This window comes from Doryrhamphus excisus, linkage group LG7 (genome assembly GCF_037039965.1).
Source record: "Doryrhamphus excisus strain RoL-2023G ecotype Guam linkage group LG7, RoL_Dexc_Guam_v1.1, whole genome shotgun sequence".
NCBI lineage: Eukaryota > Metazoa > Chordata > Actinopteri > Syngnathiformes > Syngnathidae > Doryrhamphus > Doryrhamphus excisus.
The window spans coordinates 908,921-926,491 of record NC_136363.1 but is presented as its reverse complement, the minus strand read 5'-3'; the positions used below and the strand labels follow the sequence as shown (position 1 = coordinate 926,491).

The window sequence follows — 17,571 nt, the reverse complement described above, 5'->3', positions numbered from 1 at the left end:
TAGGAAAAAAATAGTCAAACTTTTATGAGAGATAAACAAAAACAATGAATTTTTTTGGGAAAATTAGGGTGGGGAAAAAGAGTATTAAAATATGGGAATGAAGCAAAAAAAAGCAAAAAAAATTATGCGAATAAAGTCATAATATGAATAGAAAATTTGTGAAAATTAAGTTTTTTAAAATTACAAAAAAAGCAAAAATTTGGAAAAAAAGGAAGTTGATATAAGTAAGAAATAAGTAACAATTATAAGTAAGTAAATAAGTAATAATAATAGTAATAATACACTTTCTCACCTATGGATGGCAAAGCTGAGATGCGTTTTTTTTTATGTACATAAAGAGAAAATGTTAGGACACCCCGTCTCTGCCATGTAAGGTATTAGAAATATGCAGGCCTGGTGCCGGCCGGGACACAGGTGTACAGGAAGTACACCCCCCCCCCCCCCTCCTTGTTGGCGTTTTCCTCCAGTAGCGACGTTTACGTTGCGTTAACACGCCACGTCACTTTGTCTCATCACACGGCCGCCCGAGGCCGACCCCAAAATAGCATCACTGCGATGGGAGATGCGACCGTCCTGGCAAGACGCCGTGTCCCGCCCCCCGCCTTCTGTTTTGTCAATGTGTCCTCAACGAGGCGTCCTCGGAGAGCCAACCCTTGGACCTCCTCTTCTCAGGGCCGCCGCTTCCTGTTGAGTGTTTGAGTGTTTCCTCTCCGCGCCGCCTTTGCATGCAAGTGCAGGAGACACGCACGCGGCACAGGAAACAGGAAGGGGGACGTTTGGGCCCCCGAGGTGCAGTTATTCCCATGTTGGTCCTTTTGTGCCACGCGTGTGGCGCGTGAGAGGCTCTCGCTTGGCCACGGGCGGGGAACAACCAAGGTAAGGAAGGGAAGCGCACGCTAGCTTGTGTTTAGCTCAGCATTTGGGATGAGATGCCGGGAAAACTTTGGGAGATCCAAATGGGAAAAGATTCCCGTCATTGGATGCCATACCGGACAAAATAAGGCAGGAGGGAGATGTTGTCTCACGGTGGTGCGCTCCACCAATTTACCATTTTACCAGTCAGCTTTGCCACGCTGCGCCACCCTGCGCCACCCTGCGCCACCCTGCGCCACCCTGCGCCACCCTGCGCCACCCTGCGCCACCCTGCGCCACCCTGCGCCACCCTCCTCCAAAAGGCAAATGTATTTTTAAAAAATTGAATATTTAAAAAAAAACAAATCCATTTGCTTGGATTGACTTCATATAAATATAGATATGAAGACATAAAAATCCAAAATGAGACTTAATATAAAAGACTTATATAATATAAAGACTTAAATAAAAATGTAAAAAAAAATGAAAAAATGAGAAGATTTAAATAAAGCATAAAAATCATAGAAATAAATACAAATTAAATAATATAAGTACATAAAAAGAACAATGACATGAGTGTAAAAGAAAAGAAAAAAATATAATAAATGACTGAAAAATATGACTGGAAAAAAAGTCAAAATTAATAAAAACCGAAAAGCAAAAATACATAAAAATTAAATGACTTAAAAGTGTAAATAAAATAAAAAGAACAATAAAAGTGGGTTGTAACTTAGTGTCCACTAGAACACGAGTCCCAGGTCAAGACCATTTGAGAACCCATGACCTAGAGGATGCCCAGTGGGATACATTGTGGTTCTCTACATACTAAACACTTTATCGGCAGCGTCCTCATCAATATTTCATCCCAGCATTTTGTCATAAAACTAAACCAAATAGTCTTTTTCTTACATTTGACTTTGAAAAGACTTGGCCTTCCTCCCCTCAGCGTCGGGGCGCTGGCGATACGTGGATCAGCACCGGCTTGATTTAAGGAAGCGCTCCCGGGTCGCCGCCACTTCCTTAGATTTGATCCAGGGGGTCAGGCCGGGGTCCAAACTCTTGGATCCCGACCAACGCTGCGGATGTTCTCGTCTTAAAGGCGCTGGACTGTACTCTCAAAGGACACATCCTACGGCCAATCACATCCACAAACTATTGGATGAAAATGGCCATGATTGGCTGAATTATGTAGTACAGTAAAATACAAGCATGTTTTTTTGCTTCTCATAATTTTATGACTTTAAAATTTTAATTATGTTTCCTCATAATGTCTAATAATTAGTTTTTCATGTTTTTTTGTATTTTTTTTTTAGATTTTATTTTATTTTTTTAAATAGTTTTTCAGTTTTCAATTTTTTTTTTACTATTTGGACTTCCTTCTTGTAAATTTTCTTCTCGTAATTCTGACTTCATTTCCAGAATATTTCTATATTATAATACTGTAATAATAATATTTCTATTCTTGTAACATTGCAACAAAAATGACAACTTCAGTTGAAATTTTTAAAACTTAAAAAAAAAACAATTTTTTTCTCATTATATTGCAAGTTTATGGTATTAAAATTTATTTATTTTTCAAAATATTGCTGCATTATTTTTGCTAAATTATAACTTTGTACTACATTTTTTCTTAATATTTTGTCTTTATATTTCATTCAATTTTTGCTGTTATTGTTTTGCTTTTTGTTGTTGTTGTCTTGTTAAATTATATGATATTTGCACCTGCTGGATAAGCTAATAACGCCAAAAAATAATAAGATAAGACATAAGATAATAAACGATGTCCTTCTTGTCCTTTGGACTGGACTCGTCCATCCTGATTGGCCACCTTTGGCGCGTCGCAGCACGAGCACCTTTGATGGGATTAGCCGTGATAAAGATGCTTCTTCTGTGGAGCTGGGAGAATGTTGCAGAGATTTATACATTTTTGATGCGACGCGTAGAGGAACACACACACACACACACACACACACACACACGCACACAAAAAGGCGGCGTGACCTACTTAGAGAGCTGTGGAATTCTGACGACTGGCCGTGTCACCGAGTGCCAAATCTCCCTCTCTCTCTTTTACACGTGTCCAAGAAGTCATCACGTTTTCTCTGCTTTTGCATCTTTTTTAAGCCTTTAAGTCTGTTCTGCCGGAAAGACTTTAGTCAAAGACTAAACACACAAAGCAAACAATGGCCGCTCCCGCTCCCGTTCCCGCTCCCGCTCCCGCTCCCGCTCCCGCTCCCGCTCCCTTCCACGCTCGGACAATAAAAAGCCATTTTCCTGACGACACGGCCTTGGACACAAACGACTTTTCCTTTGCACGAACTCGCTCCTTCCCGCATGAGTCGTCACCCGCCTCTTCCTCCGCTGCTTCTCCTGGGTCGCCATAGCAACGCAGCATCGGCACGTCAGCTGTTTGTTGGAGACGCCATTGTTCGATTGCCGCCGCCGTCGCCGCCACTGTCACGTTTTCCGCCATTATGCTGGACCTCGTTATTGAATTGAATGCCCAGCATCGTGTGAGGCGGTTACTTGTCACATGACTTCCGGGAAGACTTTGGATTTTTGGGATCGGAGGTCACTGATGTTGAACCTGAAAGACGGCCCCGCTCGGCATCTTTGTGGACGTTGTTTTGTGCACTACAAGAGAGAGGAATACGTAGACGGGAGTTCCAACACTATGGATCATATAACGGACATTTGCAAGGTAAACAGAAGAGAGGAAGAACCAGGAGGAACGGGAAAGAAAGCGATGGAACGGCCGGGAAGAATAGGAAAAGAACTAGAAAGAGGTTTCCAGAGTGGATGTCAGAGATGTGAATGTTGACCGCCGGCCGGGATTCCTGGGAGGCTACGTTGCACTCTAACAAGATTGATGTGTGTGGACAGTAGAATCCCACAGCTGCAGGCTCGCACGCACACACACATACACACACATGCACACGCACACATGCTCTCGCACACACGTCTACGTTTTCCACAAGATGTGTTTTTAAGAAAGGCTCCAGCCTTTTCATACATTTGGAGAAATATGTCAACTTATCACAGACGTCCTTTCAGTCCTGCCAAAAGGTCAGCACCAATATACGCCTGCCCCGCCCCCCCATGCACCCCCCCATGCGCCCTCCCGCCATCTCTAAATGGCTCTTATGAGATAACCAATGGTGAGGAGAGGACTGGTGATAATGTCACACACACACACACACACACACACACGTACAAACGTGACTAGTGTACAGATGATAGTAGTCTAGTCGTCCTTCCATATAATACAATAACAAGGTCAAAGTGGGGTGGGGTGGGGGGGGGGCAGGACAGTGTCTGTAAAACATAACGCTGGCACAAGGATGGATTTTATCAAAAAATGTTTTTTTATTTATTTGTTAGCTTGCATGGTACTGGTTGTTGGAGAGTGAGGCAAGACTTTTGGACTCTACCATTCTGAGATGGGGATAGGGGGGAGGGTACTGTCATCCATAAACAGCAAAAACAAAAGATTAATTATTCCATCCATTCCATATTAAATATTCCATCGTGACTTTAAGGAAAAAATGTAAACATTTTGTTAGCTAGCAAGCTATTTCCCGGTTCTCTGATAGTGACAAAAGGTTGGCTATACCAGGCCACTTCCTAATTAAGGGTTCGTGTAGAAAGAGAGACAGGACTCTACCATTTCCATTCTAAGGTGGGGGATTTTTATTTTGACTCTAAACAGGAACTTTTCATCAAAAATTCCTGCGTTTTTGCTAGCTAGCAGGCTACTTCCTGGTTTGTGGAGAAAGACAGAGGGATAGGACTGTACCATTTAGATTATAGGGTGGGGGGAACACTTCCCTTATGACTACAAATGACAAAAACAAAGGTTTCAATAAAACAATTGCCACATTTTTATAAGCTAGCAGGCTACTTCCTGGTTTGTGGAGAAAGACAGAGGGATGGGACTGTACCATTTACATTATAAGGCAGGGGGAACACTACCATTATGACTCCAAATGACAAAAATAAAGGTTTCAATACAAATTGCTACATTTATATAAGCTAGCAGGCTACTTCCTGGTTTGTGGAGAAAGACAGAGGGTTAGGATTGTACCATTTACATTATAGGGTGGGGCGAACACTTCCATTATGACTCCAAATGACAAAAATAAAGGTTTTAATACAAATTGCTAAATTTATATAAGCTAGCAGGCTACTTCCTGGTTTGTGGAGAAAGACAGAGGGATAGGACTGTACCATTTACATTATAAGGCAGGGGGAACACTTCTGTTATGACTCCAAATGACAAAAACAAAGGTTTCAATAAATATTGCTACATTTATATAAGCTAGCAGGCTACTTCCTGGTTTGTGGAGAAAGACAGAGGGATAGGACTGTACCATTTACATTATAGGGTGGGGGGAACACTTCCCTTATGACTACAAATGACAAAAACAAAGGTTTCAATAAAACAATTGCCACATTTTTATAAGCTAGCAGGCTACTTCCTGGTTTGTGGAGAAAGACATAGGGATGGGACTGTACCATTTACATTATAAGGCAGGGGGAACACTACCATTATGACTCCAAATGACAAAAATAAAGGTTTCAATACAAATTGCTACATTTATATAAGCTAGCAGGCTACTTCCTGGTTTGTGGAGAAAGACAGAGGGCTAGGACTGTACCATTTACATTATAGGGTGGGGCGAACACTTCCATTATGACTCCAAATGACAAAAATAAAGGTTTTAATACAAATTGCTAAATTTATATAAGCTAGCAGGCTACTTCCTGGTTTGTGGAGAAAGACAGAGGGATGGGACTGTACCATTTACATTATAGGGTGGGGGGAACACTTCTGTTATGACTCCAAATGACAAACATAAAGGTATCAATAAAAATTGCTACATTTATATAAGCTAGCAGGCTACTTCCTGGTTTGTGGAGAAAGACAGAGGGATGGGACTGTACCATTTACATTATAAGGCAGGGGGAACACTACCATTATGACTCCAAATGACAAAAATAAAGGTTTCAATACAAATTGCTACATTTATATAAGCTAGCAGGCTACTTCCTGGTTTGTGAAGAAAGACAGAGGGATAGGACTGTACCATTTACATTGTAAGGCAGGGGGAACACTTCCGTTATGACTCCAAATGACAAAAACAAAGGTTTCAATAAAAATTGCTACATTTATATAAGCTAACAGGCTACTTCCTGGTTTGTGGAGAAAGACAGAGAGCTAGGACTGTACCATTTACATTATAGGGTGGGGGGAACACTTCTGTTATGACTCCAAATGACAAAAATAAAGGTATCAATAAAAATTGCTACATTTATATAAGCTAACAGGCTACTTCCTGGTTTGTGGAGAAAGACAGAGAGATAGGACAAGACCAAGATCATAACATCCATCCATTCATGCTTTTTCTATGCCGCTTATCCTACAATCCCAATCAATAATGATCATATATAACAATTAGTATATTAATAAATATTTCAATACATGCGTCCTGTGTAGAGCTGTGGGTTTTCCAAGTCTGAGCATCAGCGTTCTCGCAGGACGGGACTACGAGTTGACTTCCTGTGTTGTTGTCGCTAGCGAGCAGACGTGAGACATCACAGGGGAAGAAAGGCGGACAAAAGTCCACTCCATCACAATCGGACTTGATCCACGGGATCAATGTGGACTCTTCTGTCATCCTCCAGAGGCGCTTGTTTAAATGTTAGCAGGCGTCTCCTGCATATATTGAAAGCCCCCCCCCCCATTCCTCCCCCCACCCCTCCAAGTAACACTTAAGGCTTTGGATGTTGCTGTGAATGACCTGTCAGCCATGAAAGCACCTCTTCTTCTTCTTCTTCTTCTTCTTCTTCTTCTTCAGTCAGGATGAGTGAAAAGTGATTAATGACCCCAATGAGCGCTGGTGGCAGGGGTGGGGGTGGGTTGGGGGGGGGGCTACAGTCAGCCTTTACTTTCAAGTACAAGCGCTCCGGCTTGAATCAAACGGAGACCGGAATGAATTTACATTTACAGGTTGCCATGTGCATATGTATATATGGACGTATAGATGCATGGCGTACGGTATTGGTATGCATACGGCTGGGCTCAGGTTGCCATGTGCATACGTATATATGGACGTATAGATGCATGGCGTACGGTATTGGTATGTATACGGCTGGGCTCAGGTTGCCATGTGCATACGTATATATGGACGTATAGATGCATGGCGTACGGTATTGGTATGTATACGGCTGGGCTCAGGTTGCCATGTGCATACGTATATATGGATGTATAGATGCATGGCGTACGGTATTGGTATGTATACGGCTGGGCTCAGGTTGCCATGTGCATACGTATATATGGACGTATAGATGCATGGTGTACGGTATTGGTATGCATACGGCTGGGCTCAGGTTGCCATGTGCATACGTATATATGGACGTATAGATGCATGGCGTACGGTATTGGTATGTATACGGCTGGGCTCAGGTTGCCATGTGCATACGTATATATGGACGTATAGATGCATGGCGTACGGTATTGGTATGCATACGGCTGGGCTCAGGTTGCCATGTGCATACGTATATATGGACGTATAGATGCATGGCGTACGGTATTGGTATGTATACGGCTGGGCTCAGGTTGCCATGTGCATACGTATATATGGACGTATAGATGCATGGCGTACGGTATTGGTATGTATACGGCGGGGCTCAGGTTGCCATTTGAGTGCAGTAATTTGCTATCAGATGGAGGACAAGTACAGCTGCCTCTGTTTGTGGCGCTAACAAGGCATTTCATCATGGTTAGCTCCAGCCGGGCGTTCTCATTGGCTCACACACACACACACACACACACACACACGGGGATAGGTGTATGTTTGCGTACACACGACTCCATCCAGGCCTCCATCACACAAACAAATACGATTTAGTCTCTTACACAAAGACTCTTTATGTGGCTGACCTTTAAAGACACCTACTATAGTACTACTATTTAAATATTTCATAAATGTACATTATCCGTCAGCTGTTAGCTCCCATTTCAGAAAATTGAGTCCCGTTTGTCAGCGGCACAAGAACACAACATAATGTCATCATGGAAGGATCAATCAGTAAGGAAGCCGTTTACGTTTTCCCCTGCTGTGTAATCAACCAAAGGAGTCGCCGATATTCCTATATCGGACCAGGCGGAAAACAAGCGTACGTTAATCCCATTGATCCTCTACAAATGGCCTCTAAATGCCAGGAATGATTTCAGATGGTGGTTGATGTGGGGCAATAACATGGATTCTTCTAGACCTGGTCCATGTGCAAAACGCCACCTAAAAATGTGAGTCATGAATAAGTAGTGCATGTTTTTTTTTTTAACTGAACTGTTCGTTCATATGTTGCCTCAAATCAACTCTTTTTTCCCCGTCCTACCTGAGCTGACTCGTGGGCATTTGATGAAGAATCACGTTTTAGTGACTCACAGCTGCTCCACCAATAACTCGGCAAAGACCCAAATAATTATACTTATACATCTGGCTCATGTGTACTCAAAGACTCCATTTTCACTGATTCAATGATACTCAATGAAGACTTGAGTTTGACTGACTTACAGGTATTCAACGTGTTGTAAATTCCCTCATTGTGACTGGATGTTTGGTGCAGGCACTGTTCAGGGCAGACTGTGGTCGTGTTTGTGCCAGGCAACTTGCAGGGCAGCTAAGGGGTCCTCTGTAAGACCACAGCCTAGCAGTCAGAAGGCTTGTTCCCCTTTCCATACACCATTACCTGTCTGCGTTCATGAGAAAGGTAAGCTAATGGGCTGTTAACGGCTGTTCGCGATCGTTCGCGATCGTTTTTCATATGCTAATTAGGCGGCGAATATCGCCCATTGTGTCATGTGCCCGCGTTTATTATGCTAAACTCTTTTACATGCTAGCTAACCTGTTGCCGCCCTTTCCATAGCCAAATACAGTGTATGTGTTGCGTAGATTAGCCTGTGCTGTTTCAAGCTAGTGACCTGTATTTGTACTGATTTATTTATTCATTTATTTCACAAACCACACTCATGACGGCATAGTAGTTAACCGGTCAGTTGGAATAGGACTGTAATCAATAAAGTACATACAGTTCTGCCACAGTGTCCGGACGACACAGCGACACTACCTAATAAACATACAGTCCGCTCTCCCCCACACAACCGATACTAAACTCAAGTCTTATGGGTCTCACTGACTCATCGGTGCTCAATGAAGACTCGAGTGTCACTGAGTCGCGGGTACTCGACAAAGACTCAAGTTTGACTGACTTACAGGTACTGAACGAATATTAAAGTCTCATGAGTCTCACTGACTAATCGGTGCTCAATAAAGACTCCAGAGTCACTGACTCAAGGGTACTCGACTAAGACTAGAGTTTGACCGACTCAGTAAATATTGCAGATTAGGGCTGTGATGCAAGCAACACCAGGTCGCCCACGTAGATAACCGTCTTCCGTCGGCAACAAACACTTGCTCCTTCTTAATAAAGTACATCACGTCGCTTCATCCGATTGGATTTTTTTTTTTCAATCTTGCGACTCCGAGGTTCACCGTGCTGTTGTTCTGGAGGAAATCTCATTCAGTTTGCTGGCTGATGGCTAACAAGGTCAAATGACTCTCTAGATGAGATGGTCTCTCACACACACATGCACACACACACATGCACACACACACGCGCACACACACACCTGCCATTCTATCAGCTGCAAAGCTCCTGAATGGAGTGGCAATAATAGCAGAGCCTGATAGCAAGATCATTACCAAGCGTGCAGAAGAACTAGTTAGCCTGCTTCGTCTCTACTTCCTTTCTTACTGCCGTGTCTCCCTCTCCGGTCGCCATGGCGACATGCCTTCTGCAGCAGTGGATGGCTTGTAGGTGGTGACAAAAGCGCCGTGTGGCATGCACATGCGGGATTTTAACTATGAAATCCACGCTAATGGAGGTTTAGACACCAATGTAAGACACAAAGCTAGAAGAAAGTTGGGGGAAACAACAACAACAACAACAGCACAACAGCAGCCAGCCAGGAGACTGAAGAAAGTCATTTTGGAAAATACAGTAATTACAGTGGGGACGTATATTGAGTAGCATCCTTTTTGTTGCACTCAATAAAATTAACCCAATTTATAGAAAAAAGGAATTTTTACAAATATTATGTTAACATATATATATGTTTATTATTGGTTATTTTATTCATACATTTCCCCCATTTTCTCTAAGAAACACACATCCCATGTATTTACTTGTACATGCTTTTTTTGTGGATTTAAAAATAAGGGCTGTCAATTGAGTAACATTTTTGATCACGATTTATCACATTTTTGTCCATTGTTAACTCACAATTAATCACATTTAATCGCAGATAGAAAAGTTTTTTTTAATCTATAATAAGTAGGGGAAAACTCTTTGTGGTAAACCATTCAATGTGCAACTACAATGATAATTATCTCCACTTTTATGTAAAAGGATATTATTTTTGGAACTATGGGTCATTATTTAAAACAATACAGTCAGCAAGCATATTTTCCTGTTACTATTTTTATGTATTATTAGCATATTAGCTCTTTAACTCACCTACAAACGTTCAGCAAATACAAAATGTGAGCGAGTGAGACCTCTCATACCGATTTTGATGACAGTGTCATAACAAACAAGGTATGAATAGCATCTTAAAGTAACAGCATCTTCCACGTCCCTGGTCTACATCCCTAAAAACCACACCACATGACATCAGTTTGAATCTAAAAAGGGACAAAATGGATAAAACCTCTTTACGTATATTATCATGAATATTTTGTCTTTTATTTGTTAAACGCTTGTACTTTTGGCTACCACCTTGCATGACATCCTCCTTCATCCCTCCATCCTGTCCGTCATTAAAAGAAGGACATGAAATTCAACCCTCTTTTGGTCCCTCCACAGTGCGACAACGCCAAGGGCCTGAGAGCCTTCTTTGACGCCATCTGCTACGGCCCCAAACACCTGATGATCTTCGGCGGGGTGTGCCCGTCCGTCACCTCCATCATCGCCGAGTCCTTGGGGGGCTGGAACCTGGTGCAGGTAGGAGGCGGGGCTTGTGTGTATATGTCACTAAAAAACAACAGCGCAGCTTGTGTGCGGGCCTCGCGATTACGGCGCAGAGTGAGCTATCACATCGTAGCTGCACGCTTCAGCGACGAGTCGCTAAATGTCTTGTCACTTTATTACGGGCGGGACAGGAAGGTCCCGGCTCGCGGCTTCATGCTTTTCATGCTTTTAACCTCTTCAGCCGTCGGTGTCTAATTGCTGCTGCGCTAATCTTGGCTTTGTTCTCACTGACCGTCCCGCAGGAACCCACACACAGGAAGTACAAAGTTCTTTTGATGCAATTCTACTCCAGCTGTGTATTCCCTGTTAAGCATTCCTGCATGCGGCGCGATATCAACGAGGGAATAAACGCTCCATCTTACCACAAAACGCTCCAAAGGTTATTGGCTGAAGATAAGATAAGGGCAGAAGACCGTGCCGCGAGCAGATAGCAAAATTCAAGAGCCCGGCGTCGTATCGGGTATCTTGCTCTTTCCGCCCGCAATTACCATGAATGTGCTGCCTCTTGTCGGATTTTTCCAAGGGAAAAGGTAGAAATACTTTTTTTTGACATTTGCATTGTTTGTGTGCTACTTACATCGCCCAGATCAGAGGAAAAACTCTTCTATTTAATACGACAACAGCCACTGGGGAGGGTAGGTACTTGGCCACCATCTCTGATGGTCTTCAGAGGTCCTCTGAGGTGCCCCCGGAGACGCCACCTTTGGAGGAAGCTGAATTTGTTTGGAGCGAACAAAAAAGTTCACATTGAGGATCAGATATCTTTATTTAGCTTTACCAGAGTTTGCCCCAAAACTATTGGACACCCTGTTAGAACCCCATTTTAACAGGACCACATGACCCCAACATGCCAACCTCGCTGCAGGACGCAAAGGCAAGCCGACTTCTGAACTCTGACCCCTCTGTCCAGATATTTCAGTTATGATTTTTTACATTTTCACTTTGAAATTGCAGAACTTTGTGTATTTATATTGCTCCTCAGGGATGATAAAGTTTTGGAAATTGAATAGAAAGGTCTTACGGAAGTTCAAACGTTCAAATGTATCGCCTAATTTCCATTGGCGCTTCCTATTCCGCCCGGCAACAAGTGCTTGCTAGCTGAAATTCGCTATTTATCTTTGAGGTTTCTTCAAGATGCCGCTTCCTTCGACGACATTTGAGTAGACTACGTTGTAATTTTGCACATTTCCCCCCCGTTTGGCTTACTTCCCTGCTGTGTTGTGTTGTGTTGGCAGTGATGACCCCCATTGTGTGCTGCAGCCGCCAGCCACGCTCTCTCCTTGCATACGTTTGACTTCAACCCTCCGATTCATGCACGTCTGAAGCCAAACGCTGTTTCCGCTTGAACGGAGAAAGGTCTATTAGCCCCGAAGAATCCATGCGTGTTTAATGAATGTAAACATGACAAAGATGCCAAGGTAACCTTTTTAAGTGCTGGACAAATGAGTAATTTACCAACGTACAACGAGGAAAATCTGTATACCTCATTAAAACAAGCAGTGATTATTATTATTAATTAGTATCATTATTATCTAGTAACCACAAAAAAAAACCACAAGTCAAAGATCCTCTATATGACAAAAGCATTCTGACCTACAGCAAAAAACCCCACAAATCAAAGATCCTCTATATGACAAAAGCATTCTGACCTACAGCAAAAAAAACCCACAAGTCAAAGATCCTCTATTAGACAAAAGCATTCTGACCTACAGCCAAAAAAAACAACTAATTTTGGGCGAATGTCCCCTGACAGTGACAGCAACTGACGGTACGACTCTATATGACATATATGACACGGTGCTCTGTTGTTTTTAAGGATCTCCAGCCAAAAAGCGTTCATCAAAGATCCTCAATACAACAGGAGCATCCTGCTGATCTTTGTCCAATGTCCTCTCATGTCCAGAAGGTGTTTGGTTGGACGTAGCGATGGCAGCTAGCATGGATGCAAACAAAACAAAAGCGGTGTTTGTCAGAAAGAAACCCCAGCTAAGGGACCTTGTGGGCCGTGGAAAACACAAGCTTTCACTTTCCTGCCAAGTGTTTATTTTAATTGCACAAACGAGCCCTAGCTCTTTGTTCCTGCTGTTTGGTTAGCATGTATTTATCCAGCTGCTCTCCGTGCTTCGGGCCTGCCAGATGATTAGCCTGTCTGCTACGCTGATGTCTCTTCATCTTCTGGACGCTTCCACTAACGTGAGCGAGCACCGCGCGTGTGGACGTGCTTTCGCTTTGTCTCGCTCACTCCGGGGGTTGCTAAAATGCGAGACAAGGTGTGGAAGAGACGGGCGGACATTTAGCTCAGCACACGTGCTAACGAGACTTGAATGGGCCTGGATTTCCCGCAGTGACTTAACAAGCTCATCATTTGCACATCAGAACAGGAAGTGTTAGGATGGGGGCCGGGAAAGGTTCCTTCTTTGTTGGCGTTTTCGGTTTCTTATTCTACTGGCGTACTTGGGAGACATATCCATCCATTCGTTTTCCAGGCGGGGTCCACCGTGGAATGGTGGCCGGCCAATCCCAGGGCACATATAGACAAACAACCATTCCCTCCCTCCCACCCACCCACCGTGCGGCCCTTGGAAGACATAAAGTAGCGCAAAACTTATGATGAAGTGATGAGGAAGTAGTCCTCGAACGAGGCGTCTTTGGTGAGGAAATGGTTTTCATTGAGAAAGTGCCCCCAAATGACATGCTGTAATGTATTAATTAGATTTATTAGGGGGAGGTCATGAATCCTGCACAGTCGCTGTACCTATTCACCGTGTCAAACGCCCGCCATTTGACAGCCAACATGTTAATTAGCTCATTAGCGCCGTTTGTTGAACATAACGGCCCACAGCGGCACCACGTTGCAGGTTAAACAAACCCGCCGGAAGACCCAGAAGAAGAAAAATGTCTGTTTCTGCTCCCGTCTGGAAAGGAGGGACAACCAAGTCATTCTTTTTCCTTGTGAGGACTCGACACTAGTGCTGTGTCGGTCATGAACTAAACGGCCGGCGGACTGAACGGGTATTTTATGGGCGGTTCAATCCTTTGCAAAAAATAACTAGTTCTTTTGACCCGTTACCGCTACTCAGAATCAATGGGAATACTTCACGCCAAAAGGTAATGATGCGGTGCTTTGTGACCTATGCAAAATTGAGATGGAATATCACAAATGCACGACTGCGATGCACAAGCACCTGTTGAGGAAGCACCCAGGAGCTGCTTGTGAGGAGACGCCGTAAGTTTTAAACTTTTTTTAATTTCCTTGTATGCAATGATTAACCTCGTCATTCATCCAAACCGCACCACGTAACTACACACACTCCTCAAATACACAATACACTATAGTTAGTTTTATTTCTATTATTATTATTATTATTAGTATTATTCATGTTATTATACTTTATTGATATGGGCAGATCATTTAGAAATATATATATATTTATTAACCTGTGCACGTGTTTGTGGTTTAGGTTTTCAGGGACTAATTAGAGACTTTCAGGGATTAATCGATGCATCGAAAAACTATATTCTAGATTAATCGATTTAACACAGCCCGAACGTGTACATTAGTGAACGGACTGACTCGACACGGCTAACCGGGTTTACGCACAGGGGGATCACAGGCTAACCACCAATTGAACGAAATGAACGGATCTTTTTACTGAACGGAATGATCCGGTTCACTGAAATAAAGGGTTTTGCCCACCACTACTCCCATATATACAAACCTCTGATTTTTGATGTACCGTACTGTGATATAGTATAGACATATTATAAGGCTTTACTTACAAAAACCTCATGAATAATTGATGTACTATAAGACTACTACTTCCACCAGCTTTGTAAAAAGGTCGGCTTCCTTGCACATCTTAAAATGCATCTTAGCTCTAAGCTAACCTAGCAACTTGAGTGTAATGTTAGCACAGTAGCGGACATTGCTTATCTAGTGTCGCTAACGTTTGCGTCCCACGTTGAGCTGTAATGTTACATTATCCAGGTAAGTAGTTCTGATACATTGGTTGACCCAAAAGTCCTCTCCCCGTCTGGCATTTGAAAGGAAATCCGAAAAGAAGGTCGAGCGGCCGGACTCCCGAGGAGCGCCGGGGCTCCATTAGGAGCCATTAGGAGCATCACGCCGCTTGGAAAGACTGAAGCTTGGAGGATCGATTAAGAGCAGTTTAACTGTCTGACACAGTGGCTAATATCTGAAACATCAACTCCCCCTCAGAGGGAGCCGGAGAGGGAGAGCAAAGCACCCAGATGATGACAAACCTACTGAGAGGCAGGAAATAGAAAGATATCATCATTACAAAGTGCTTTCCACTCTTCTCGCTGCTTTGCTCCTCAAAGGTTGGCTTATGGGCTATTTTTTTTTTTACGCCACAAACGCATCATCTTACTACCGAGTACACAAACTGCATATCTGAATGGAAATGAGAACGCTGAGATTCCTTTAGCGGCCTAATCCTTGGCCTAAAAGTCTAATATGCATTGGAAGCAGATCATTACCAAAATCATTGAAAACTCATAATAAAGGTACATTTTTTTACTTTAATAATCATGTGGCGTGCGTGAAAAAGTTGTTCATGTCTTCGTTAACTTGTGTCATTAAAACTCGCGTTTTTATTAACTCGTGAGTCGATGAAACTCTTCATTGAAACACTCTTGATGTTGAGTCCAAGTGGTCATTAGCCACGTATACATGGACCCAAATATTCCAATTGCATTCGCTTTATTTGCTCAAACGGAAAAATTGGAACCTTTGTATACACCTCATTCCCAAAGAAAAATGAACATATAATGGGATTCCCAGGGGTGGAATATTCCTTTCCCCAATCCGATTGAGGTATCTTGTTGTTCTTTGTGGTGTTTTTCTTCTTCTGTTGTTTATTGGCGGTTGGCAAGCAGCTTTGGTGTGCATTAGCGCCACCTGTGGAACAGAATCTAAACCTTTTTATACTTTATTCATAAAAAGAATATATATATATATTCAGTTCTTTCAGCGCATGCTCAGATATGACGTAACACGCAGCTCCAGACGTTCTTCACTTTTAAAAATGGAGGCCAGCGATCGGCACTGTATGCTAAGCAAAGTTGGTTTTGGATCCAAACTCAATTCCAAGACTGGACAAAGGAAAAACTGGCAATACGGAGTTATTCCAACAAGTGGAAGAAAAACTCGGGGAAGTCGGTATCACGTGATGTTGATGTTTACGTTTTACTGGGCATGCCCCGTTGATAATTTGATTGGAATATTCCTTTCCATGGATACCATTGTTTTTGGAAAAGTCATTCGGAAAGAGAAAAACCCATGTAAACGTGGCGAGTGACACCTGAGTCTTTGTGGATTACCCAAATCGTTAGTTTTGTGGAGTCTGCTGCTGGAGTTTTGTGGTTATGCTTCACATGATGCCAGATTGTTGCAGTCAGAATTGAATCGAATTGAAAAATGCCCATCTTTTAGATGGATTAGATGACTTGGCAAGTGTTAAGAGACGCTCGTTCGTATCACGAAGGTGCGGTAGAAATGTGAGATGTCGAGGGAAAGCACATTTGAAAATGAGACGGCAGTTGGTGAGGTCTTTGAACAGATGTGTCGTTCAGCCTGCGACTCAATCAGGCAAACAATTCTTCAGATGGATACGCGCACGTGTCCGTACGTGCACGCATGACATGCGGTACACGAGTATTCGCAACGGTTTTATTTGGCGACAAACGCTCTGAAATGTCCTCCAGGCTTCATAGCAGAAAATGAGCTCTAATTGTTGGAAGCCAGCATGAGAAAGTCTCGTATTTTTATTATTCATTCAGTACTTGGAGGAAATGAGTTTCATAAATGTTGACGTCATGACGTTTGTGTGAATGCTGTTGATTTTGGAGTTGCATCATATTTGTATGCAGCTTGCACATTTACAGTCAGAGTGACATATTAATTAACATGGCAGCTGCCGCTTATAGAACGATGTTTCACACACTGATCTTTAAAAAAAACAAAAAAAAATTCTCCGCCCTGAAAAATGAGATGCTACACACATAGCGACAACGTGATTGTCTTTTCCCGGAATAACGGCGCTTTTCTGACGTGACTGCCGATATGACTCATTCAGGGTTTATGTTTGAAAGTCCTGGCAACGCCGCACAGCTCTGCTTAAAATTTTAATTCAAACCTTTTAGTGGTTCTTGAGCGAGGAGGAGGAGGACCCGGGAGACGACGGGGGAGACAAAGCCGACCGAGAGCGGCACGGCGAACTCATTAGCAGAGAGTGAACGTTGTCCTTGAGCCTTCCCGATGCACACACACATACATACAATATTCTTTACATGAACACTTTAAAGGTTCCATATTGCCGGATTTTCCAGCAATTTTCCACAATTTAGACAGTTTAAAAGTGTTTTGTGTGTGTGTGGCTCTAATGCTAATGAGCTCTGGCTAGTTAGCACTTTATCACTTTAGCTTTGTATTTATCCGTGACATATATACTCTAACTCTGCTTTTTCCCAACGTAATACATGCTATATATCACCTATAACGTATGCAACGCTAGCATAGCTATTTGATGCTAAAGTGCTACCATGGCACTCACACGTCATGCTAGGTCAGACTTGTCTCCGAAAAAAACTTACAGCTTTTGC

At 42.9% G+C, this 17,571-nt stretch overlaps 1 protein-coding gene across 2 annotated transcripts in view; it reads left to right on the top strand.

The window, feature by feature from the left end:
• The window catches only part of gabbr2 (gamma-aminobutyric acid (GABA) B receptor, 2), a 115,175-nt gene that overhangs the window by 21,633 nt on the left and 75,971 nt on the right, over positions 1-17,571 (top strand). Inside the window, exons 1-2 of one of the 2 annotated variants that reach the window (XM_078791840.1) lie at positions 8,325-8,628; positions 10,783-10,920. In XM_078791840.1, coding sequence (XP_078647966.1) covers positions 8,620-8,628; positions 10,783-10,920 — 147 coding nt within the window. In that variant the 5' untranslated portion in view covers positions 8,325-8,619. Of the gene's footprint in view, positions 1-8,324; positions 8,629-10,782; positions 10,921-17,571 lie in introns of those variants that run through there. The other variant, XM_078791839.1, reaches the window with a different exon arrangement.